At 35.2% G+C, this 17,978-nt stretch overlaps 1 protein-coding gene across 2 annotated transcripts; it reads left to right on the top strand.

The window, feature by feature from the left end:
* The first annotated feature begins 1,670 nt into the window (after nt 1–1,670).
* LOC131037667 (potassium transporter 1) lies at nt 1,671–6,720 on the top strand. Of its 2 annotated transcripts, none has more exons than XM_057969849.2 (9): nt 1,671–2,211; nt 2,279–2,510; nt 2,620–2,865; nt 2,985–3,035; nt 3,951–4,211; nt 4,529–4,581; nt 4,666–4,769; nt 5,030–5,284; nt 5,373–5,853. In XM_057969849.2, exons 1-9 carry the CDS (start codon nt 2,125–2,127, stop codon nt 5,491–5,493), a joined length of 1,410 nt encoding a protein of 469 aa, XP_057825832.2. In that variant the 5' UTR covers nt 1,671–2,124; the 3' UTR covers nt 5,494–5,853. The 2 variants fall into 2 exon arrangements, with proteins under 2 accessions (XP_057825832.2, XP_057825831.2); XM_057969848.2 differs by having other exon boundaries at nt 1,692–2,211; nt 4,666–4,780; nt 5,373–6,720.
* Nucleotides 6,721–17,978: the final 11,258 nt, after the last annotated feature.

The raw sequence follows: 17,978 nt of genomic DNA, 5'->3' as shown, positions 1-17,978 counted from the left end.
TCTTATTTAATTCAATTAAATAAATTCATTTAATCAAGCAATAATTAACTTAGATAGAAAAGTTAAGATGGATCATGAAAAATTATAGAAAACAAAATGCTTCATAATAGTATAAATTAGATAAATTAATTGCATGGGTACTTAGCTTAGATTTTAATGACAAAATCTTTGTCTAAGTATCATGAACCCATTTACCAAAGGTTTTAAACTTATTACTTATCTTTGACTTGTAACTTTGACTAATCATCGATCAAGGTTGCTTTCGCAAGTGTGGAAGTGATTTTCTTGAGCACATTACTAATCTGATGCATGAAAGTGATCTCATAACTTGTAGAGTATGTTGCCACAACAATGTGTCCAACTTTCGGGACATCTTGATTTTTGCCTGAAATTAAATATTTTTTTAGAAAATTTAATGATTTCAACCTTGAGAGGTTTCATCTAAATGGGTTAATTGAAGAGAGATGATCTAAGGCATTTGATCTAAAGGGGCTTGACCTAAAGGTCAAGATGGATCAATTATAAGACAAATCCTCAAGTAGACCTCTAGATGGACCAATTGAACCATGATAAAGAAAAGCCAATAATACTGTGCACGTGCATAATATACTCCTAGGATGATATCACAAACACAAAAGTACATACATGATTATTCTTTGTGTTTCTTGGCTTACGTGTTCTTTTCACATTTTAAATGACTAAATAATTTATTTATAATTAGAATTAATCGTAAAACACACTATTTTGTGATATACACATTTAAATTTAAATTTGAATTCTTAATTTTAAATATTTAAGATCAAATCAAATTGACATGACAGATAAAACTATAAAAAAATGCAAATTAAACCATAACCACATCATCCTAAACCCAAAAACATTAAAAAATCAGAATAGATACACCTTATATATATCCTTGAGTGAATGAAAAACAGAACTACATCATCCTAAACCCAAAACATTAAAAAATCAGAATAGATATACCTTATATATATCCTTGAGTGGATGAAAAATAGAACTACATCATCCAAAACCCAAAATATTAAAAAATCAAAATAGATACACAACTACATCATCCTAAACCCAAAACATTAAAAAATCAAAATAGATACACATTATATATATCCTTGAGTGGATGAAAAATAGCACAAAGGTTCAAAAATTTTGTGCGAGTAAAAGTAGGTATTAAAGATGGGGGCATTAGCAAACAATGTGCAGTCGAGGGGCGGCATATTAAGAGTGGATGCCAAATCATCATGATCATCATCGTGTTAAGCATGGCCGGCAAGATCGGTAGCGAGGTGAATCAACATCAACATTACGTATACAGAGTGAGTGGATAGTGGACCAGACGTTCACACGCCTTTTATCATTTCTTTAGATAAATCGCTGTTCTTCATTCCTCAAAAGATTACGTATTATGCAAGGAATATGCGCGAGAAAATAGCACACATTTCACAATTAAATTTTATAGAAATTTTGATAGCCTAATCCATCCAAAATCTTCCCTATATAAAATTCGATAACCCATCCAAAAAAACTTATCTTGATGAAGATTCTTCTTAAAATTTCAAATTATTTATGATAAAAATGCCCAAATACGGCCATACGGCCATGGAATTTAGGGTTTAAAATTTCAATTGTTTTTAAGTTCAAATACGGTCATACAGCCATGAAATTTAGGGATTGTTTTTTCTGGATCGGGTTTGGTGACCTGCTGACTGGCCGTCACAGCTGTCTGTAAACTTGTACGAGCAGTCTATTGAACTCCAAGAATGACGTCAGGCGGTAAACAGGGGTGAACAGGTGTTGTCTTTTGGGGGCTGTGTACGTGTGATATTTCTGGCGGTTTGGGGAAAACTTGGGGGAAAACTTGGGGAAGGAATTGAATGGATGACAGGCGATGACAAAAGATAATTGGAAATGAAGGAAAACGACGACGACGACAAATCATAATGAAAGAGGATTCGATTTTCATTTGGCAACTGAGGGAGTGCCATTAAAATGTTTCAAGATTAGTGCCCACTTCAGAATCCTTTGCATTGGTTAAGTATTCGAACAAGAATTAATTAGTTATGCCTTTTGGAATGGTGGGAGAAGGAATTTGAAGAGGAGGAAAGAGAAATGGATATTGAGGAGGCGGCGGCGGCGGCGGCTGGGGGGGGAGGAGGAAGAGCAGGAGGAGCTGTGAGGCAGAGGTGTGGGAAAAAGGTAAGGTGAATTTGATTTAGTTTAGATTAAGTAGTGGAGGTTCTGATGAAATGGGGGGTTTGTACAGGCTTCATATGCGACAGCTTTGGCTTTGGCGTACCAGAGCTTGGGAGTGGTGTACGGGGATTTGAGCACTTCACCTCTGTATGTTTACAAGAGCACTTTCTCTGGAGATTTGGCGCTTCGGGAGCAGGAGGATGAGGTTTTGGGAGTTCTTTCATTTATCCTGTGGACTTTTACGCTCATTCCCCTCTGTAAATATGTGTTCTTCGTCCTGACTGCGGATGACAACGGTGAAGGTACTTCAATTTGGGTATTTAGTTTCATTTTTTGCTCCGTGGTTCGAATTTCAGAGAGTGAGCTCTGAGTTTTTGATTTTGGTTTTCTGGTTTTGCGGAACTATGACAGGTGGGACTTTTGCTCTGTATTCGTTGCTGTGTAGACATGCAAATTTGAGTCTTTTGCCCAATCAGCAGGCTTTAGATGAGCAGGTGTCGACTTATCATGCCGGCGTAGCGCGACAGAGCGGCCTGAGTTATTGGGTTAAGGCGTTTTTGGAAAAACGTCATAAGTTCCGTGTTGGGCTTTTGTTGGTTGTGCTGCTCGGAACATCCATGGTAATTGGCGATGGTGTGCTCACGCCTGCAATTTCTGGTAAATTCTTAGACTGAATTTTTCTTGGAATTTTATTGCATTGTCATGAATCCACGTCAATTGTCCATTGATTTTTTCTGTTAGGGTTTTCTAATTCATTCTCTTTGGGATTATGGCAGTTCTTTCAGCCGTCCAGGGTATCAAAGTGAAGGTTCCGAATCTCCAAGAGAGTAAGCACAACCCAGATTACATGAAAGACCTTAATTTAGTTTTTATATTTTTTTGAATTCGGGGAAGTTGTTGACAGGGTGCATTGTGGTTATTGCCTGTGAGATCCTTTTGGGTTTGTTTAGAACAATACAAACCTAATTTTAAGGAATTGTAGATGAATTCTTTGTTTTTGAATTTGGGGATGGTGGCGGAGGCTCACTTGAATTTTGACAGTATACGTTATGGTTATTGTGTGTGTGATTCTTTCAGGTTTCTTTAGAGCTTTAAAGATCTTATTTTTTTTGTTTTGAATTTGGTGATGATGTTGGGGTTCACTTGATTTTGATAGGCACATTGTGATTATTGCTCTCGTCCTTGGGTGTTTGAAAAACCTTAGTTTAAGAATTGGAAATGGATTATCGGTTTTTGAATTCGGGATGTTGCCTGGGTTCAATTTAAATTTTGACAGGATGTATTTTGGTTATTATATGTGTGATCCTTTTGGGGTTCATCTGGAACATGGAAAACTTAACTTCGAAAATTTGTGATGAATTGTATGTTTTTGAATTTGGGGATTGTGTTGGGGCTCAGTTGAATTTTGACACAGTACATTGTGGTTGTGTGCGTGATCCTTTTGGGTTGTTTTAGAACACGAGAAACCCTTAATTTAAGTATTGGATTGTTTGTTTCTTGAATATCTGGATATGGTGTTGGGAACTCACTTGAATTTAGATAGGATACAGTGTGGTTATTGTGTGCCAAATCCTTCTTGAGAATTGGAGATGGTGTTGGCAGTTCACTTGAATTTTGACAGGGTACATTTATCCTTTTAGGTTTATGGAGAACTCAGAAAAGCTTAATTTTAAGTATTGGAAATCAATTGTTTGCTTTCTGAATTTGATTATGTTGTTGGGGGCTCACTTGAATTTTGACAGGGTACGTTGTGATAATTGCGTGCGTGATCTTGGTAGCTCTCTTTGCTCTCCAGCACTTTGGGACACGGAATGTTGCCTTTCTGTTTGCACCCATTGTGATAGCTTGGCTCATTTGCATCAGTAGCATTGGTGTTTACAACATAATCCATTGGAACCCTAAAGTGTTCAGGGCTATTTCACCAGTTTACATGTATAATCTACTAAAGAAGAGCAAAAAAGTTGGCTGGGAGTCCCTTGGAGGCATAGTTCTTTGCATTACAGGTTTCTCTCTATTTCAGGATTCTAGGACATCGTAGAAATTCCTTTTCAATGAGAACTTCTAAGAAAAATAGTATCTTTAAACGGAAATTGTATGGCATCTAAAATTTCAGAACATTTAGAAACAGATAAGTAAATATTCAATGGGTGGGGGGAAAGAGAGAACGAAATGTCTTTTCAGTGAGCCATAGATTTTGAAAAAAATTTACCAACTACAAATATGGAGGGCAGATTGCATGTGCATCTTCTATGAAGTTGCTTAAGAGATTGTTTTGTTTGGAGGTCATCCTTAAGAATTTACTGTTCCATCTCTTTGACAGGTGCTGAGGCCATGTTTGCAGATTTGGGACACTTCTCACAGTCGTCTATTAAGGTAAACAAATTGCCTTACTCCAATATTGTAATCGGTGCGTGAACGACTCTTTAGTGGATAATAACCCTTTGTTTGGCATGACAGATAGCTTTCACAGGATTTGTGTATCCCTGTTTGGTTCTTGCCTACATGGGTGAAGCTGCATATCTTTGCAAGCACCCACACGATTTACATAGGAGCTTCTATAGGTCCGTACCAGGTGAGAGTATGTGCAGAAAATAGTATATGATGTTTACTGATCACTGAAAGATTGGAATTATAAGCTGTAGTAGCAGAGATTAATCAAAGGAACATACTATGTAAGAGTGAAAATTACTAACCATGGTGGTTAGAGGTAAAATGTTCTGATTGGTGATCAAACTCTTTTATTCTTTATTAATAATAAATTTTAAATAATGGGAGCTGGGAAGCTTGTATGACTCTACTCTGCTGTTGGATTGTGTTGCAGAAGCTGTATTCTGGCCGGTCTTTATAGTGGCTACCTTGGCAGCAGTGGTGGGAAGTCAAGCAGTCATCTCAGCTACATTTTCAATAGTCAATCAATGTTCTGCCCTGAGTTGTTTCCCTCGGGTGAAAGTTGTTCATACCTCAAACCAGATATATGGGCAGATATACATTCCAGAAGTGAACTGGATTCTTATGTGCCTCTGCTTGACTGTCACCATTGGCTTCAAAGATACAAATATGATCGGTCATGCTTATGGTACTTCCTTTAATCCTGTATCCTTCTAGTCCTTACCTTGGACACAATAGTCATTTTTATCTTGTTGAATTTCTTGATTGCTTTGCAGGTCTTGCGGTTACGACAGTCATGTTTGTAACAACTTGCTTGATGGCTTTGGTGATTATCATGGTATGGCAGAGAAATATTTTTGCAGCAGGGGCCTTTTTTATCTTTTTTGGGTCTATTGAATTACTCTACATCTCTGCATGCCTTATAAAAGTTTTAGAAGGGGGCTGGGTCCCTCTAGCACTATCCTCAATTGTCATGGCTATAATGTGCATTTGGCATTATGGAACTTCAAAGAAGTATGAATTTGACCTACAAAATAAGGTCTCAATGGAGACAATTCTGAGTCTTGGACCAGGTTTAGGGATAGTGCGTGTTCCTGGGATTGGACTTATCTATACAGAATTAGTAACAGGAGTTCCTGCCATTTTTGGTCATTTTGTGGCAAATCTTCCAGCCTTTCACAAGGTGCTTGTCTTTATCTGCATCAAGTCAGTTCATGTTCCGTATGTTCCAATAGAGGAACGCTGCCTTATAGGCAGAATAGGCCCAAAAGAATATAGGATGTTCAGGTGCATTGTGCGGTATGGTTACAAGGATATCCACCATGAAAACAACGATTTTGAGAATCATTTAGTTATGAATATTGCAGAATTTATGAAGAGGGAAAGTGAAGAGGATAATGTTTCACACAATGCTAGGAATCATGAATTTTGTGATAGAATGTCAGTATTTGGTACACCTTCAAAGTCATTGATGAAGATGGTTGTTTCAGAAGATCAGGAGGGAGATGGCCATCTTTCATACCCTAGATCTCCAATGGAGGAACCTGTTGTCAGCGTTGTTCCAAAAAGAAAAAAGAAAGTGAGGTTTGAGGTGCCAGTGAGTCCTGAAATAGATTCTGGAATAAGAAAGGAGCTTATGGAGCTGGTTGAAGCAAAAGATGCAGGAGTTGCCTACATATTGGGCCACTCTTATGTTAAGGCTAAGAGACCATGTTTTATATTGAAGAAATTTGCCATAGACTTCGCATATACTTTTCTTAAAAAGAATTGTAGAGGTCCAAGCATTTCCCTTGGCATTCCTCATATTTCCTTAATTGAAGTGGGTATGATCTACTATGTGTGAGCAAAACCTGTATATTTGCAAAAAGACACCTGCACTAGACCAAATGCCACAAGCCAGTTTGCCTCAACTGGCTTGCATACTTCAGAAAGAATTTGAAAACGCGTTGAAACACTGTCTGAAATATGCTGTACGTTAGAGAGCCTTTGTCTTATGGTTCTCGGGCTGGGGATCAAGGGTACTGTAAACCATATTCCAAATCTCTTTTGAAGAGGCATGTACATTTTCTTACATGAGAAAAGCCCAAAAGAAATTGGCTATCCGCAAGGGGTATTTATTTTCCACCTGGGCATCAATTTTTGTTTACAGAATCCGAAGTAGAGAATTTGCAGTGAGTGGATTTCAAGAATATTTTATCAACTTTTTGGTCGCTGTACAATTATCCTGTCTTGTTGAAAAGTTTTTGATATTAATAACTCTTCAGTATCTTCAATTAAAAATGAAAAAAAAACCTCTTCAGTAATTGGAAGTATGTTGAAACCCATGCCAGGCTTTACCTTTTGTTCCTCAGATCTTTTACTCTGGGATTTGTGTCCATTACATTCTCGTCATTACTCACCTCTCCTGTCAAATCCTACAAGCAGCCACCTAATATTATTTCCTTACAACTCTACAGAACTAATTCGAGAATTGTCAGCTTTTCGCACCCATACTCTATTTGGGTCCTACTGACTTGCACGCATAATGATAAAAATAATAATTTGCAAAGCTGTCAGGCCTATCTAAATGCTCTGTCGTCAGCGGCCGAACTTTTCTTCAATGCATTAAAAGCTGAAATCAGACATACTTAGAATAAGAAACTTCCCTTGTGATTGGGAATAGTGTATTTCAATTCCATTGTCAAGTGCAGGCTGCAGTAGTTTCTGGAATATCCCTAATCGTCGGCTTATTTAATGAACAAAAAGAGGGACCAACTGAGAGACAATGTGTACTGCACTCTAAAAGAAGGCAGGCAATCTTTTTGGGGTCCAGGACTGTTTTGTCTGGTTTGTCAAATCCCTGATAAATACACTATAGCCGGAGACCCTAGAAATATAGGGATGTAGCATATAGGGCATGTAGCTATAATTAAACACCCAAATTAAATGCAATTATGAGACATACCCAATGGGGCCAATCTAAGATAACTCAGAATTAAATACTTCTTAATTTGAGTTTACATGTTACGGAAGAGTTAAAAAGGGGCACATGGAAGAAACTCATTTTTGTCAAGGTTTCTTTATCTTTACCAATAGTAAGGGCAACACAAATACTAATCATTACTAGGTCTCTTTGATATGCTTCTTCAATGTACCTTAAATTTGTGCTTCGAGTATTATGGAATTTATTTCCTAGATCTTGAACCTTTGATTCTTTTCAATGTATTCATTAAATTATTCAATCTAAACTGATAAATTGAAATACAATAAAAACTGAGAAAAATTATTCAAATTATTAATTAGATCAAGTAAATACTAAGTTGAGCATCATTAAGTGGAAGTAAATAGGAGAGAGGAAGTGCATCCTTGGTGCATTGGATGTTGATAATGGTTAAAGGAATTTTGCAAAGGACCATTGGAGGAAGCACCCTATGACATTTTAGACTTTTGTAATAAGTTAAAGCATAAATTATACCAAGCTAGGTCCTCTTGCAAACATGAGTGTTGGACTTGGGTGCTACAACAATCGCCAATGCATGTACTATTGAGACTATAGGTGCTAGGGTATAGATTTCTATTAGACAAAAGAATTCTACTAGTACACATAGGTAGACAAAAACACCTTAATACACCTGGGCATTAGAGTTTTCTTTGTCTTGAGACTTTTTTTTGGATAATGCTCCTTATATGTTCTATAGGTCCCAAATATGTCTTTGAATTCCTTGGCAACTGTATACATATTATTATAAATTTTACATTTGTAGGTTTGGAATAGATCGAAAGAAGCCTAAAGTTGATTACACACAAAAATGGCAAATTGGTTGTTCAATGCCCACGATGAATAAGAATTCTTATATTTTATTTATTTATTTATTGAAGACAATGCAAAAATGAAACTAATTACAATGAGAGGGCGATAAAGGTTGTCATCAATATCAAAATCAATTGCCCACTAAAACAATAACAAGAACAATTAAATATCCCACAACCAACTGATTAAAGAAAACTGACAAACACTTGCATTTCCAAATAATAAGTAAAACAAAGTGTCTTATAGTATTTGCTTCCACATTATTATACATGCCAAGACCCAAAATAGCAACTTACTAGCCCAAACCATGCTCAAAGATAGTAGGGAATTAGTTGAAGACAACCTTCCATTTCATTTTAGCAAACATATAGTCCCAAAAAATATGCATTAAGCTCTCCTTATGTTGACAAAACAAACATTTGATTGGTTGAACAATCATACATTTCAACTTATCATCAATCGGTAATTTGAAATGTAGGATTTTTCAAGCCAACATTTGAGCATTAGCATCAGCTCGAGACCTCCATATTTGGTTACTCAGCTTCATCCAAGTCTTTTCATGAAGCCTACTTTTTTTAAAAAAAATTCAATCTTGGATTTAAATCCATGCTTGGTAGGATGTTTATTTAAATTTCCTTAGAGAGGAAAACAATAGAAAGGGAACTTGGACAACCACAACTAGTCCTTGCAGAAATCAAATTGTAAAGGAGTGCAAAGCTTCATAACAAGATCCACTACAACCAAAGATATCACAGAAATTAGAAACCCTTTAAACTTGTTCTTTAGTTGAAGAAAGCTTTTAGACTTTTCCCAAGGGAACCAGTCAAAGGAATTAAAATCCCATGTCACCAAAGTGATTAACTCCTTTTTTGAAAAGGTAATAAGCTTCTTTAGGGAAAGCAACAGTAAGGGGCGGATCATGGTACATTATTAGCCCGTTCCACCAAATGGATGAAGTTGCAAAATTGATGCAGATAAGGGGGAGTATTCAATGTTTCAGTCTTCCCTCACCCTCAACAATCAAAATACCCCAACCATGCCTAGGGTCTACTCCTTAGACAAAAGTGCAGTCACGATGCATGAGTAATTGAGCCTTCCAAGGATACCAAATGTGAAAATGAAATCCCAATGGGTCCTTGCAGAAATCACATAGTAAAGGAGTGCAAAGCTTCATAACAAGATCCACTAGAACCAAAGATATCACAAAAATTAGAAACCCTTTAAACTTGTTCTTTAGTTGAAGAAAGCTTTTAGACTTTTCCCAAGGGAACTAGTCAAAGGAATTAAAATCCCATATTTCACCAAAGTGATTAACTCCTTTTTTGAAAAGGTAATAAGCTTGTTTAGGGAAAGCAACAGTAAGGGGCAGATCATGGTACAGAATTAGCCTGTTCCACCAAATGGATGAAGTTGAAAAATTGATGCAGATAAGGGGGAGTATTCAATGTTTCAGTCTTCTCTTACCCTCAACAATCAAAATACCCCAACCATGCTTAGGGTCCGCTCCTTAGACAAAAGTGCAGTCACGATGCATGAGTAATTGAGCTTTCCAAGGATACCAAATGTGAAAATGAAATCCCAATGGGTCTACAACCTTACCAAAGGCCTCTACCACATGATTATGGTGTGTTCAACTGGAATTATCCATCCAAGAAGTTTTAAGCCACCCTTTATGGCCTATACCTTGTTTTGCCTCCTAGTTTCTACTAGCCCTCCTTTTTAGGATTGGTGAAAATTTCTCTTTACTTAGATCATTTCTCCACAAAATAAAAGTAGATTCAAATACCCTTTTTGGAGTTCTAAATAATATCTCAAAACAGGCATGAGGTCCTTTGGAACATGTTTATCAAAATTGGTGTTTTCTCGTTGCACTAGGGGTTACTTACCCTCTATTTCAAAGCAACTAACAACAAATGGGGTTCCAAATTTTTCTTATCAAATTGCAGGGTCTCCACAGGTCTCAAATAGACCAAATCAATAGTTTTTATCAATGGACATGCTCAAAATTTCACCTAGCTCCAAAATCTTACCTTTTGGCCTATCTAGACTTGCATACAATGAGGGTTTGTTATTCTACACTCTCCTGGCCATAAACACCTATTACAAAGGTTGAAACACCCCACATAGGGTCTGAACATGCTACTCCAACTCTCACAAATCATTCACCAAGATTTTTCTATCAAAACCTACCATCTATGCACCATTCTTTGCTTCGAACCCTTTGTTTAATAGGTTGCTTTCACAAAAATGGCCATAACTTGGTCTAAACTCCATGAAATATTACCAAACCGGTTGAAAATGAAAGAACACTCAAATATCTATCAGTCCAATTGGTTTCATGCCATTACTAGGTCGTACATGGCCATACAAATCGCCGCAACTCAGAAAAATACAGAGAATGACACGAAACATGGACTATTTTATTAATTTCAATCAAATCTTCTTCCACCACACTTACAAATGATGTCCAATGGCCTTTTAAAGGCTTTAAATCTCCCCCAACATGAGAAAATAATAAAAAATACCTTGTAACTCCCTATGACCCTTCATATCCCTCATTGTTACCTTTTTCAACTTTTACATTGACAATAATTACAATATTTTGAAATATTTGAAAAACGAACCATACATAATAGCCTAGGACCTAAAACATATTTAAAATGGCCTCTTGGACCTTATTACAACATTTTTCAACATCAACCTTGCATAACCATTACAAAACCATAATTTGCCACCACGAGCTACAATTACATTATTTAACAACATTTTGCAAGATTGTTACAATATAGACTTTATCAAACCAAAATGACCCAAATACATTGTAAATGACCTCCTAAGACCTTATGACCACACAAATATGCCATCATAGAAAAAATCCTCTACCTAACCCCATGGAGTTCCTAGATGGCCTACGTGCTCTTGCACCAAAAATTGAACCCATGTTGCAAGGAATAGTATTTCCAATTTAAAAGCTTAAAAATTATTTGCCAAGCTTTCCAATGGATTGAAGAGCAAAAGAAGCTCTTAAACATCAAAACATGGAGCAAGAAGGATTTTATCAACCCATCTAACATCATAACATTTCTTCTTGACAACAACAAGCTTAATATGATGTTAGACCAAACATTTCCAAGGTTCATCTCCCGAAATAACCTTGATAATCCATTTAGCAACAAGACAAACGCCTAGTGTTCTAGGATCTAAAAGGTCCAAACAACCTTTGGCCTTGGGCGAAATGCAATGTAGCCAGGAAGTAGCCTTTAAACTGACTTTTCCATCCTACTTAGACCACAAAAATTGACGAATAACTTTATTTAAGTCCTCATATCCCTTCTTGGAAGACATCCAATAGGATGAGAAGTAAACATGAGAGACAAGAAATATATGGTTCACAACTTGAACTTTGCTAGCTAAAGACAAAAAAATATTTCCCCAATTCCAAACTTTGTTTTTTAGCCTTGAAATAAACCAACTCCACATATCATAAAAGGGAGATGCCCAGGCCAAAGGGAATACCTAAGTAATGAGTGATCTGTCCATATTTAACACGATTGAATTCCTATGTTCTTTTTCCAACTATGACTTACAACAACAATTAGCAACATTCAAATGTTTCCCTAAGTCCACATATGAATGGTCCAATCCTTTATAGCACCTTCCCCAAATTTTACACATGCATTTTCCTACAAGCACTTTTAATAGTTACACTATATCCTCAAGCATTTTCCTACGAGACTATATCCTCATAAGCATTTTCCTTCAAGACTATGAATGGTCCAATCCTTTATAGCACCTTCCCCAAATTTTACACATGCATTTTCCTACAAGCACTTTTAATAGTTACATTATATCCTCAAGCATTTTCCTTCAAGACTATATCCTCATGGGTTCAAATCACCTTCCCTTCTTTCCACTATGTGGTCTTCCTTTCTTATGTGAATAATCAAATGGTATCTTAAAAAGCTTAAGTTCTCTTGTAGCCTCTTTGCCTCTTTGGTTCACAACTTTTGCATGATAAAATTAATGTGTTACACCAACCCACATGAATATGAACAACTACTGCACCATAAAAGTGAAATGTGGCTACTAGGGAGAAGACTAGCCATCAACTAGTAGTAGGGTAAAGCCCAAGTGTTGCCTAAAATGAGCCAAAATGTTCAACCATATAATAAGAATAAAAAATCACCAAAAAGAAGTAAGTTTACTAACATAATGCCTTAAATGATTGATTTTATGCATACCCATGTTTTAGGTGAAAGCCAACAAAAAACATGCTACCAAGAAAATCACATGACCCATAATTATAGGCTAGACACAAAACAAGTTGACTTGGCAGAAAAGATAGTACCAAATGTGTAACAATCAACACCATCACGAGTCATGACTACTAGCTATCGTTTATGTCTTTCTATATATGTCATCTTGGGTGTTCACAGTCATAATTATTGTTTAAGTTGTCGTACATTGTTGTTGAAGGTATACTATTGTTGAAGATGCAACAAATTTGCTACTAAAGATGAAATAAATTGCTTTGTGTTATTGCCATATTTAGTTAGAATGATTTTTTGATTCCCAAGTCTCATCCAAGCATGCTATTTATTAAATAAAAAATTGCTTAACCATATTTATTCTATTTTTGGTGATGCAATATTGCTTATGGATCCAAATGCTCTTGCATCATACATGTTGGATAAGAAGTTTTATGAGAATGATGCTTCTATAATAGAATTGAGTGGTAGAATTACTCTTTCTAAATATGCACAATCTTTGACATGCTTCTTTATTGAACTGAAGAATATTAGAAGAAACGTCTTCCTTTGCATGTTCTAGCTCTTGGTTGGGCCATATACCATCCTCCCTCACCAAGTTTGGCCATTCATTTTCATTCACCTTAGGGATTTTTGTCCACTGTAAACTACCCACTTTCTCCAACCACTTATACTTTTTCCTCTTCTTGTAGGTTTTGACCCACCACTATTAATCTACTTCCACAAATTGGTTCTCCTATCTTCTATTTTAATTGTGGAATTCGACCCACTATTATTTATCCCACTCTGCCAACATTTATTTCTTGCTTCTCACTACTTCCACCTTACCTACTTTCTCATCCATAAACACCTTAAGGTCCATATTTATAAATTCTACTCCATGCTCCTCTTCAATCTCCTCTTATTGAGCACTCATTTGCATCACATCTACCAAGACCTTCATGGCCTCTAAAGGAAATACTTTCTTGAATGTTATAGATCTACAACAAAATTTGTATGGAAGGAACTATGAGTACCAAATATTTCCTTAACCATCCCCATCTCCTCTTCAAGTATAACATGGTTATACTTTTTCCTTGTCAAACATGGGACCTTCATGACCCATCTTCTTACTTGTCACACTTTCTCGCCATGTATTTTTAACCTTTACCTTCACTTATTCTTGTAAAAGTTTCTCCTTGTGTAATAACTTGCACTTTCATCACCTCCAATTTCGTGTCTTCTACTACCATCTTATTCTCTTATTGATTGAAGAATTCCCCGCCTCAAAAACGTCAATCCTTGATTTCAATATATCATGAGCTCTCTCTAAATGAATTCTTTCTCTCTTCTCCCTTAATCAAAATTCCATAGGCCTCCTCAAGACCATCCTAATCTTCCTTTTTGAAAGTATCTTCACATCACTCTTGTTGATGCTCAAATTTTCATCTAAATACCAATAATGGGAAATCTCATAAATGTGGGACTTAATTCATGAAATAACCTCTAGATTTTAAAGAATTTTTCTCTTCTCTTTATCTTTAAAATTTATGGGGAAAAGGAAGAAAACTTCAAAATCATAAATAAGTGAATAAAATAACTCTATGATGATATATTGAAAGATGTTCTACTATGTTTAAATACCCAAACAACACAATGCATCCATTTAACAACAACATTGATTCACAACTTTCAAAAGAGCATAACACGTGATTTTCAAGCATTCCTAAATGTTATTACTTTGAATGAACCACATATGCCAAAAATACATCACATATAGTAATTTAAGATTATGAAAAAGTATAGCACAAAATGCTACAAATTCCTCATTGTTGAATGGAGAACAAAATGTGCAAGGCAATAATTTGCACATATATATAGTATTCAAATCTTCTATTGAGAAGCACCTATTATGACTTTTCAAAATAAAATATCCCAAACACTTTTACAAATGTGATATCTCATATTTATCATTAGTTGATCCCTTATAATGGCAATCTTCTTGGCTTTCACTAAAAAAACAAATAGTTTAGTAAGTGTTTCATAAAAATCAAAATTGCATGCAAGTCATGTGACCACTAGAAACACCATTCATTTTTCCTCTGATTCTACTTGAAAACGAAATGATCTAAAGACTTTTGTTTCAACCAATAGCACACCATCTTTCTTCTATCAAAAATCATTTAATTTTGGTGATATGCAATGATGGCATGTGGAGATTTTATGTATCATGTGTTGGGCCCCTTCCACTAACAATTCTTTTACTTTGGACGAATAGCACAACTCAATATTATTCCTTTTAAGAGCCACACACCCTTGTGTGATGAAGAAACATGGATTCCCTGACCAATGGCACAAGAGAGAAAACTGGCACAATTGTTAACTTTTAAGATGTGTGTTGTAATGACACATTGCTTCTTCAGTGAATGATGGAAAAGGAAAAATTGTTAGAACTAACCACCTTGGAAATGGATGCCATGATAACATGTTGCAACTTTTCCTTTCGCATGGAAATGAAAACAACTTCAAAGGAACCCACAATGTTTTTTAGACTTGACTTTCTTCCACAAAATTGTTCTCAACCTTTTTTATTTTTGTTTCTATTGATGCCTCAAATATTAATCAAAATGTAGGGATTTTTCTCTACAATTCTTGTGACTCTTAGGGGATCTATGCCTATATAGATGAACTCAAAATCTCTAGGACAATCGACCATACTACAAAAGAGAAACAAAAATGTTACACCATATCCAAATATCAAATATTTTGGAGAGAGTTTTAGGTATGCCCATTCATCCTCAAACAATTGATCCTTCTTCTTTAGGGCCTCAAAGACCATCTAAATTTACATGAAATTCTAAGCATCTCTTCTGTACTAAATTATACATGGAGAGTAGCTATTACTCTCTATGGAGCATTTCCTCACCCATTTGTTTTTGATTAAGGGAAAACAAGTTTTGAAGGGACCTGAAACCCTATACAAAACAGGTTTTGGAAGGACCTGAAACCTGAATCTTAAGATAAGCCTGAAAGTCCACCCAATGAAATAGAACAACAAGTGAGACACGACAAAACCAAACAAAAGATTGGGGACAACACAAGAAGGACCCCCAACAAGAACCAACGGGCTGCAAAAACCAAAGACCAGCAAGCAGCCCCAACCCAACTAGGACGGATCAAGTATTTGATCTACACTTGTGAGATCAAAGGGTCATATCAAAAGAGGCCTGGGACGATTTAGGTTTCTTACTTATAACGGTAATCCATCCCTCCTCAACCCTAGCAGCAGTCCTTTGCCAAGAAGACGGGTCCAGAATAGAGGACCTCCGACCACCAGGAGGAACAGAGGCAACATCAAATCTTGTTAAGTATTTTACCTTGAACTTATATGGTTTTATTATGAATCTGTACCTATATTTTTGGAGTCATTTGATAGATTGACGTTTTATAGACTACATTTAAGCATCTCTATTTATAATCTAGGTGTATACTTTGTATCAATAATTCACATGCTTTTATAATCGAACTTATAGACATTTATTTCATGAGAATAAAGTGATGGGTGCTTACCTTTAGTGATCAATGTAAGAATCTATAACAAATTAAAGTGTTATATGTCATACCAACATTGCATGGCACAAGAGTTCTTTCATTTCATATCCATTTTATATACTTATATTATTGCTTACATCCTTGTATCATAGTGGATCATAATTTATTGGTTAATGAACATGCCTTGTTATTAATTGAAGGATGAATTCGATAGTCATTTGAAATTGAGTTATAAAGATAATTAGGATAGATTTTGAAAAGTTCATTTATCTTTGGGATAATTATTTCTAATACATGACTATTTGGTATAGTTCATAAGATAATAATATTTAGCCTTTACCAATTTTGGTTAACATTTGTATGGTGTATCATAGTCGTTATTTTTAGATAATCTTAATTATCAAAGAGGTTAAGTGATTATATCATAAATTGTCTTTTATTACAAGGTTATTGTTTAACCATGATTGTATCAAGGTTGCATAGATCAAGAGATAAATGCATTAAGTTATTGGAGAATTGAAATAGAGTTATGCATTTCATGTTAAATGAAAGATTATATTTGAAAAGAGATTAACTCATTAATGTGAATTATTGAGTGATCAAATTATTTAGATCAAATTATATTTCATAAATTAAAATTATATATTAAGGGAATGTAGAATTCATGTATTATGAAGGAATCATGAAAGTCTCTTTTGTCTTATCATAGGAGTAAGGTGGAAAATTCCATATCTTGTTCTATAAAATATTCATGTATTTATTTAGCTAGCGCTTGATTGAGTTACATAGTAGCTAGAGTATTTACGTTATCCATTAATAATAAAATGGATATTTGAATACTTAATCCTAGCCAAGGAAATCTTGTAAATTCAATATGTTTTGTTATGTTAAATTATGTATAAATAATATTATGTTGGTGTTTCAATTTAATGATTGGAATATAGATGCACTTTTAGATCTTAAAAGTTTTATAAGATGATATTTTGAAAGTCTATATAAATGTTGTGTATTAATGAAATATATGCATTTTACGATTTAGTTGTGAAGTATCTAAATTGCTTGTTCTATCTTGAAAAATAGTGTATGATTTTAATAAGGTTTACCATGCCTTTAGTTCATGTGAAACTTGATCTATCAACATTTTAGTCAAGGATAAGTCTCGCCTTGTTTCTTGAAAGAGTGGTGTAATTGAAATTGTGATTGATTAGTATACATATTTGTTCACTTTTCAAAGGTTAATATTCGTTAAGAAACGTGTTTATTTTCCAATTCTACATTTTTTTGATAATGGTTTTGTTATTCTCTCTTAAGGAAATTCATGTGTATTCATTAGTTTACTTTTGGAATAATGTACTTGAACTAATTATCATGTATGTGTAAATTATCAAGTGGGTATGCATAGTTGTATTCTTGTAAATTTAATGTTTGTTTTTAGTCAATGTCAGATGAGTGTCATATATGGAGCAATGGAGAGGGGTAAGTTTCTACTTCAAACTTGACGGTAGATGCCCAAAAAGGTTCTTTGGCCAAAGCTTTTTGATCACTTGTATGTGTTTTCTATTTGATCATTATTCTCTTTCTCTTTGCCATATCACGATATTGTTACATTAGCATCTAGAATGTAGATATCATGTTGCACTAGATTCCATTAATCCTATTGATTTTAGTTTGCTAGGAATACTCATGTAGGGTCGGGTATTCTTCAAAAGAATTATTATGGGGAAGAATAAAAGTTCAAGATTGAGTGGTAAAGCGTTTTGATGATGTTCTTTCCTGTGGTGTTCTCATGTAGA

This window comes from Cryptomeria japonica, chromosome 10, assembly GCF_030272615.1.
Source record: "Cryptomeria japonica chromosome 10, Sugi_1.0, whole genome shotgun sequence".
Taxonomy (NCBI): Eukaryota; Viridiplantae; Streptophyta; class Pinopsida; order Cupressales; family Cupressaceae; genus Cryptomeria; species Cryptomeria japonica.
The sequence above is the reverse complement of the archived record's forward strand: the minus strand, read 5'-3'. Positions and strand labels throughout refer to the sequence as shown.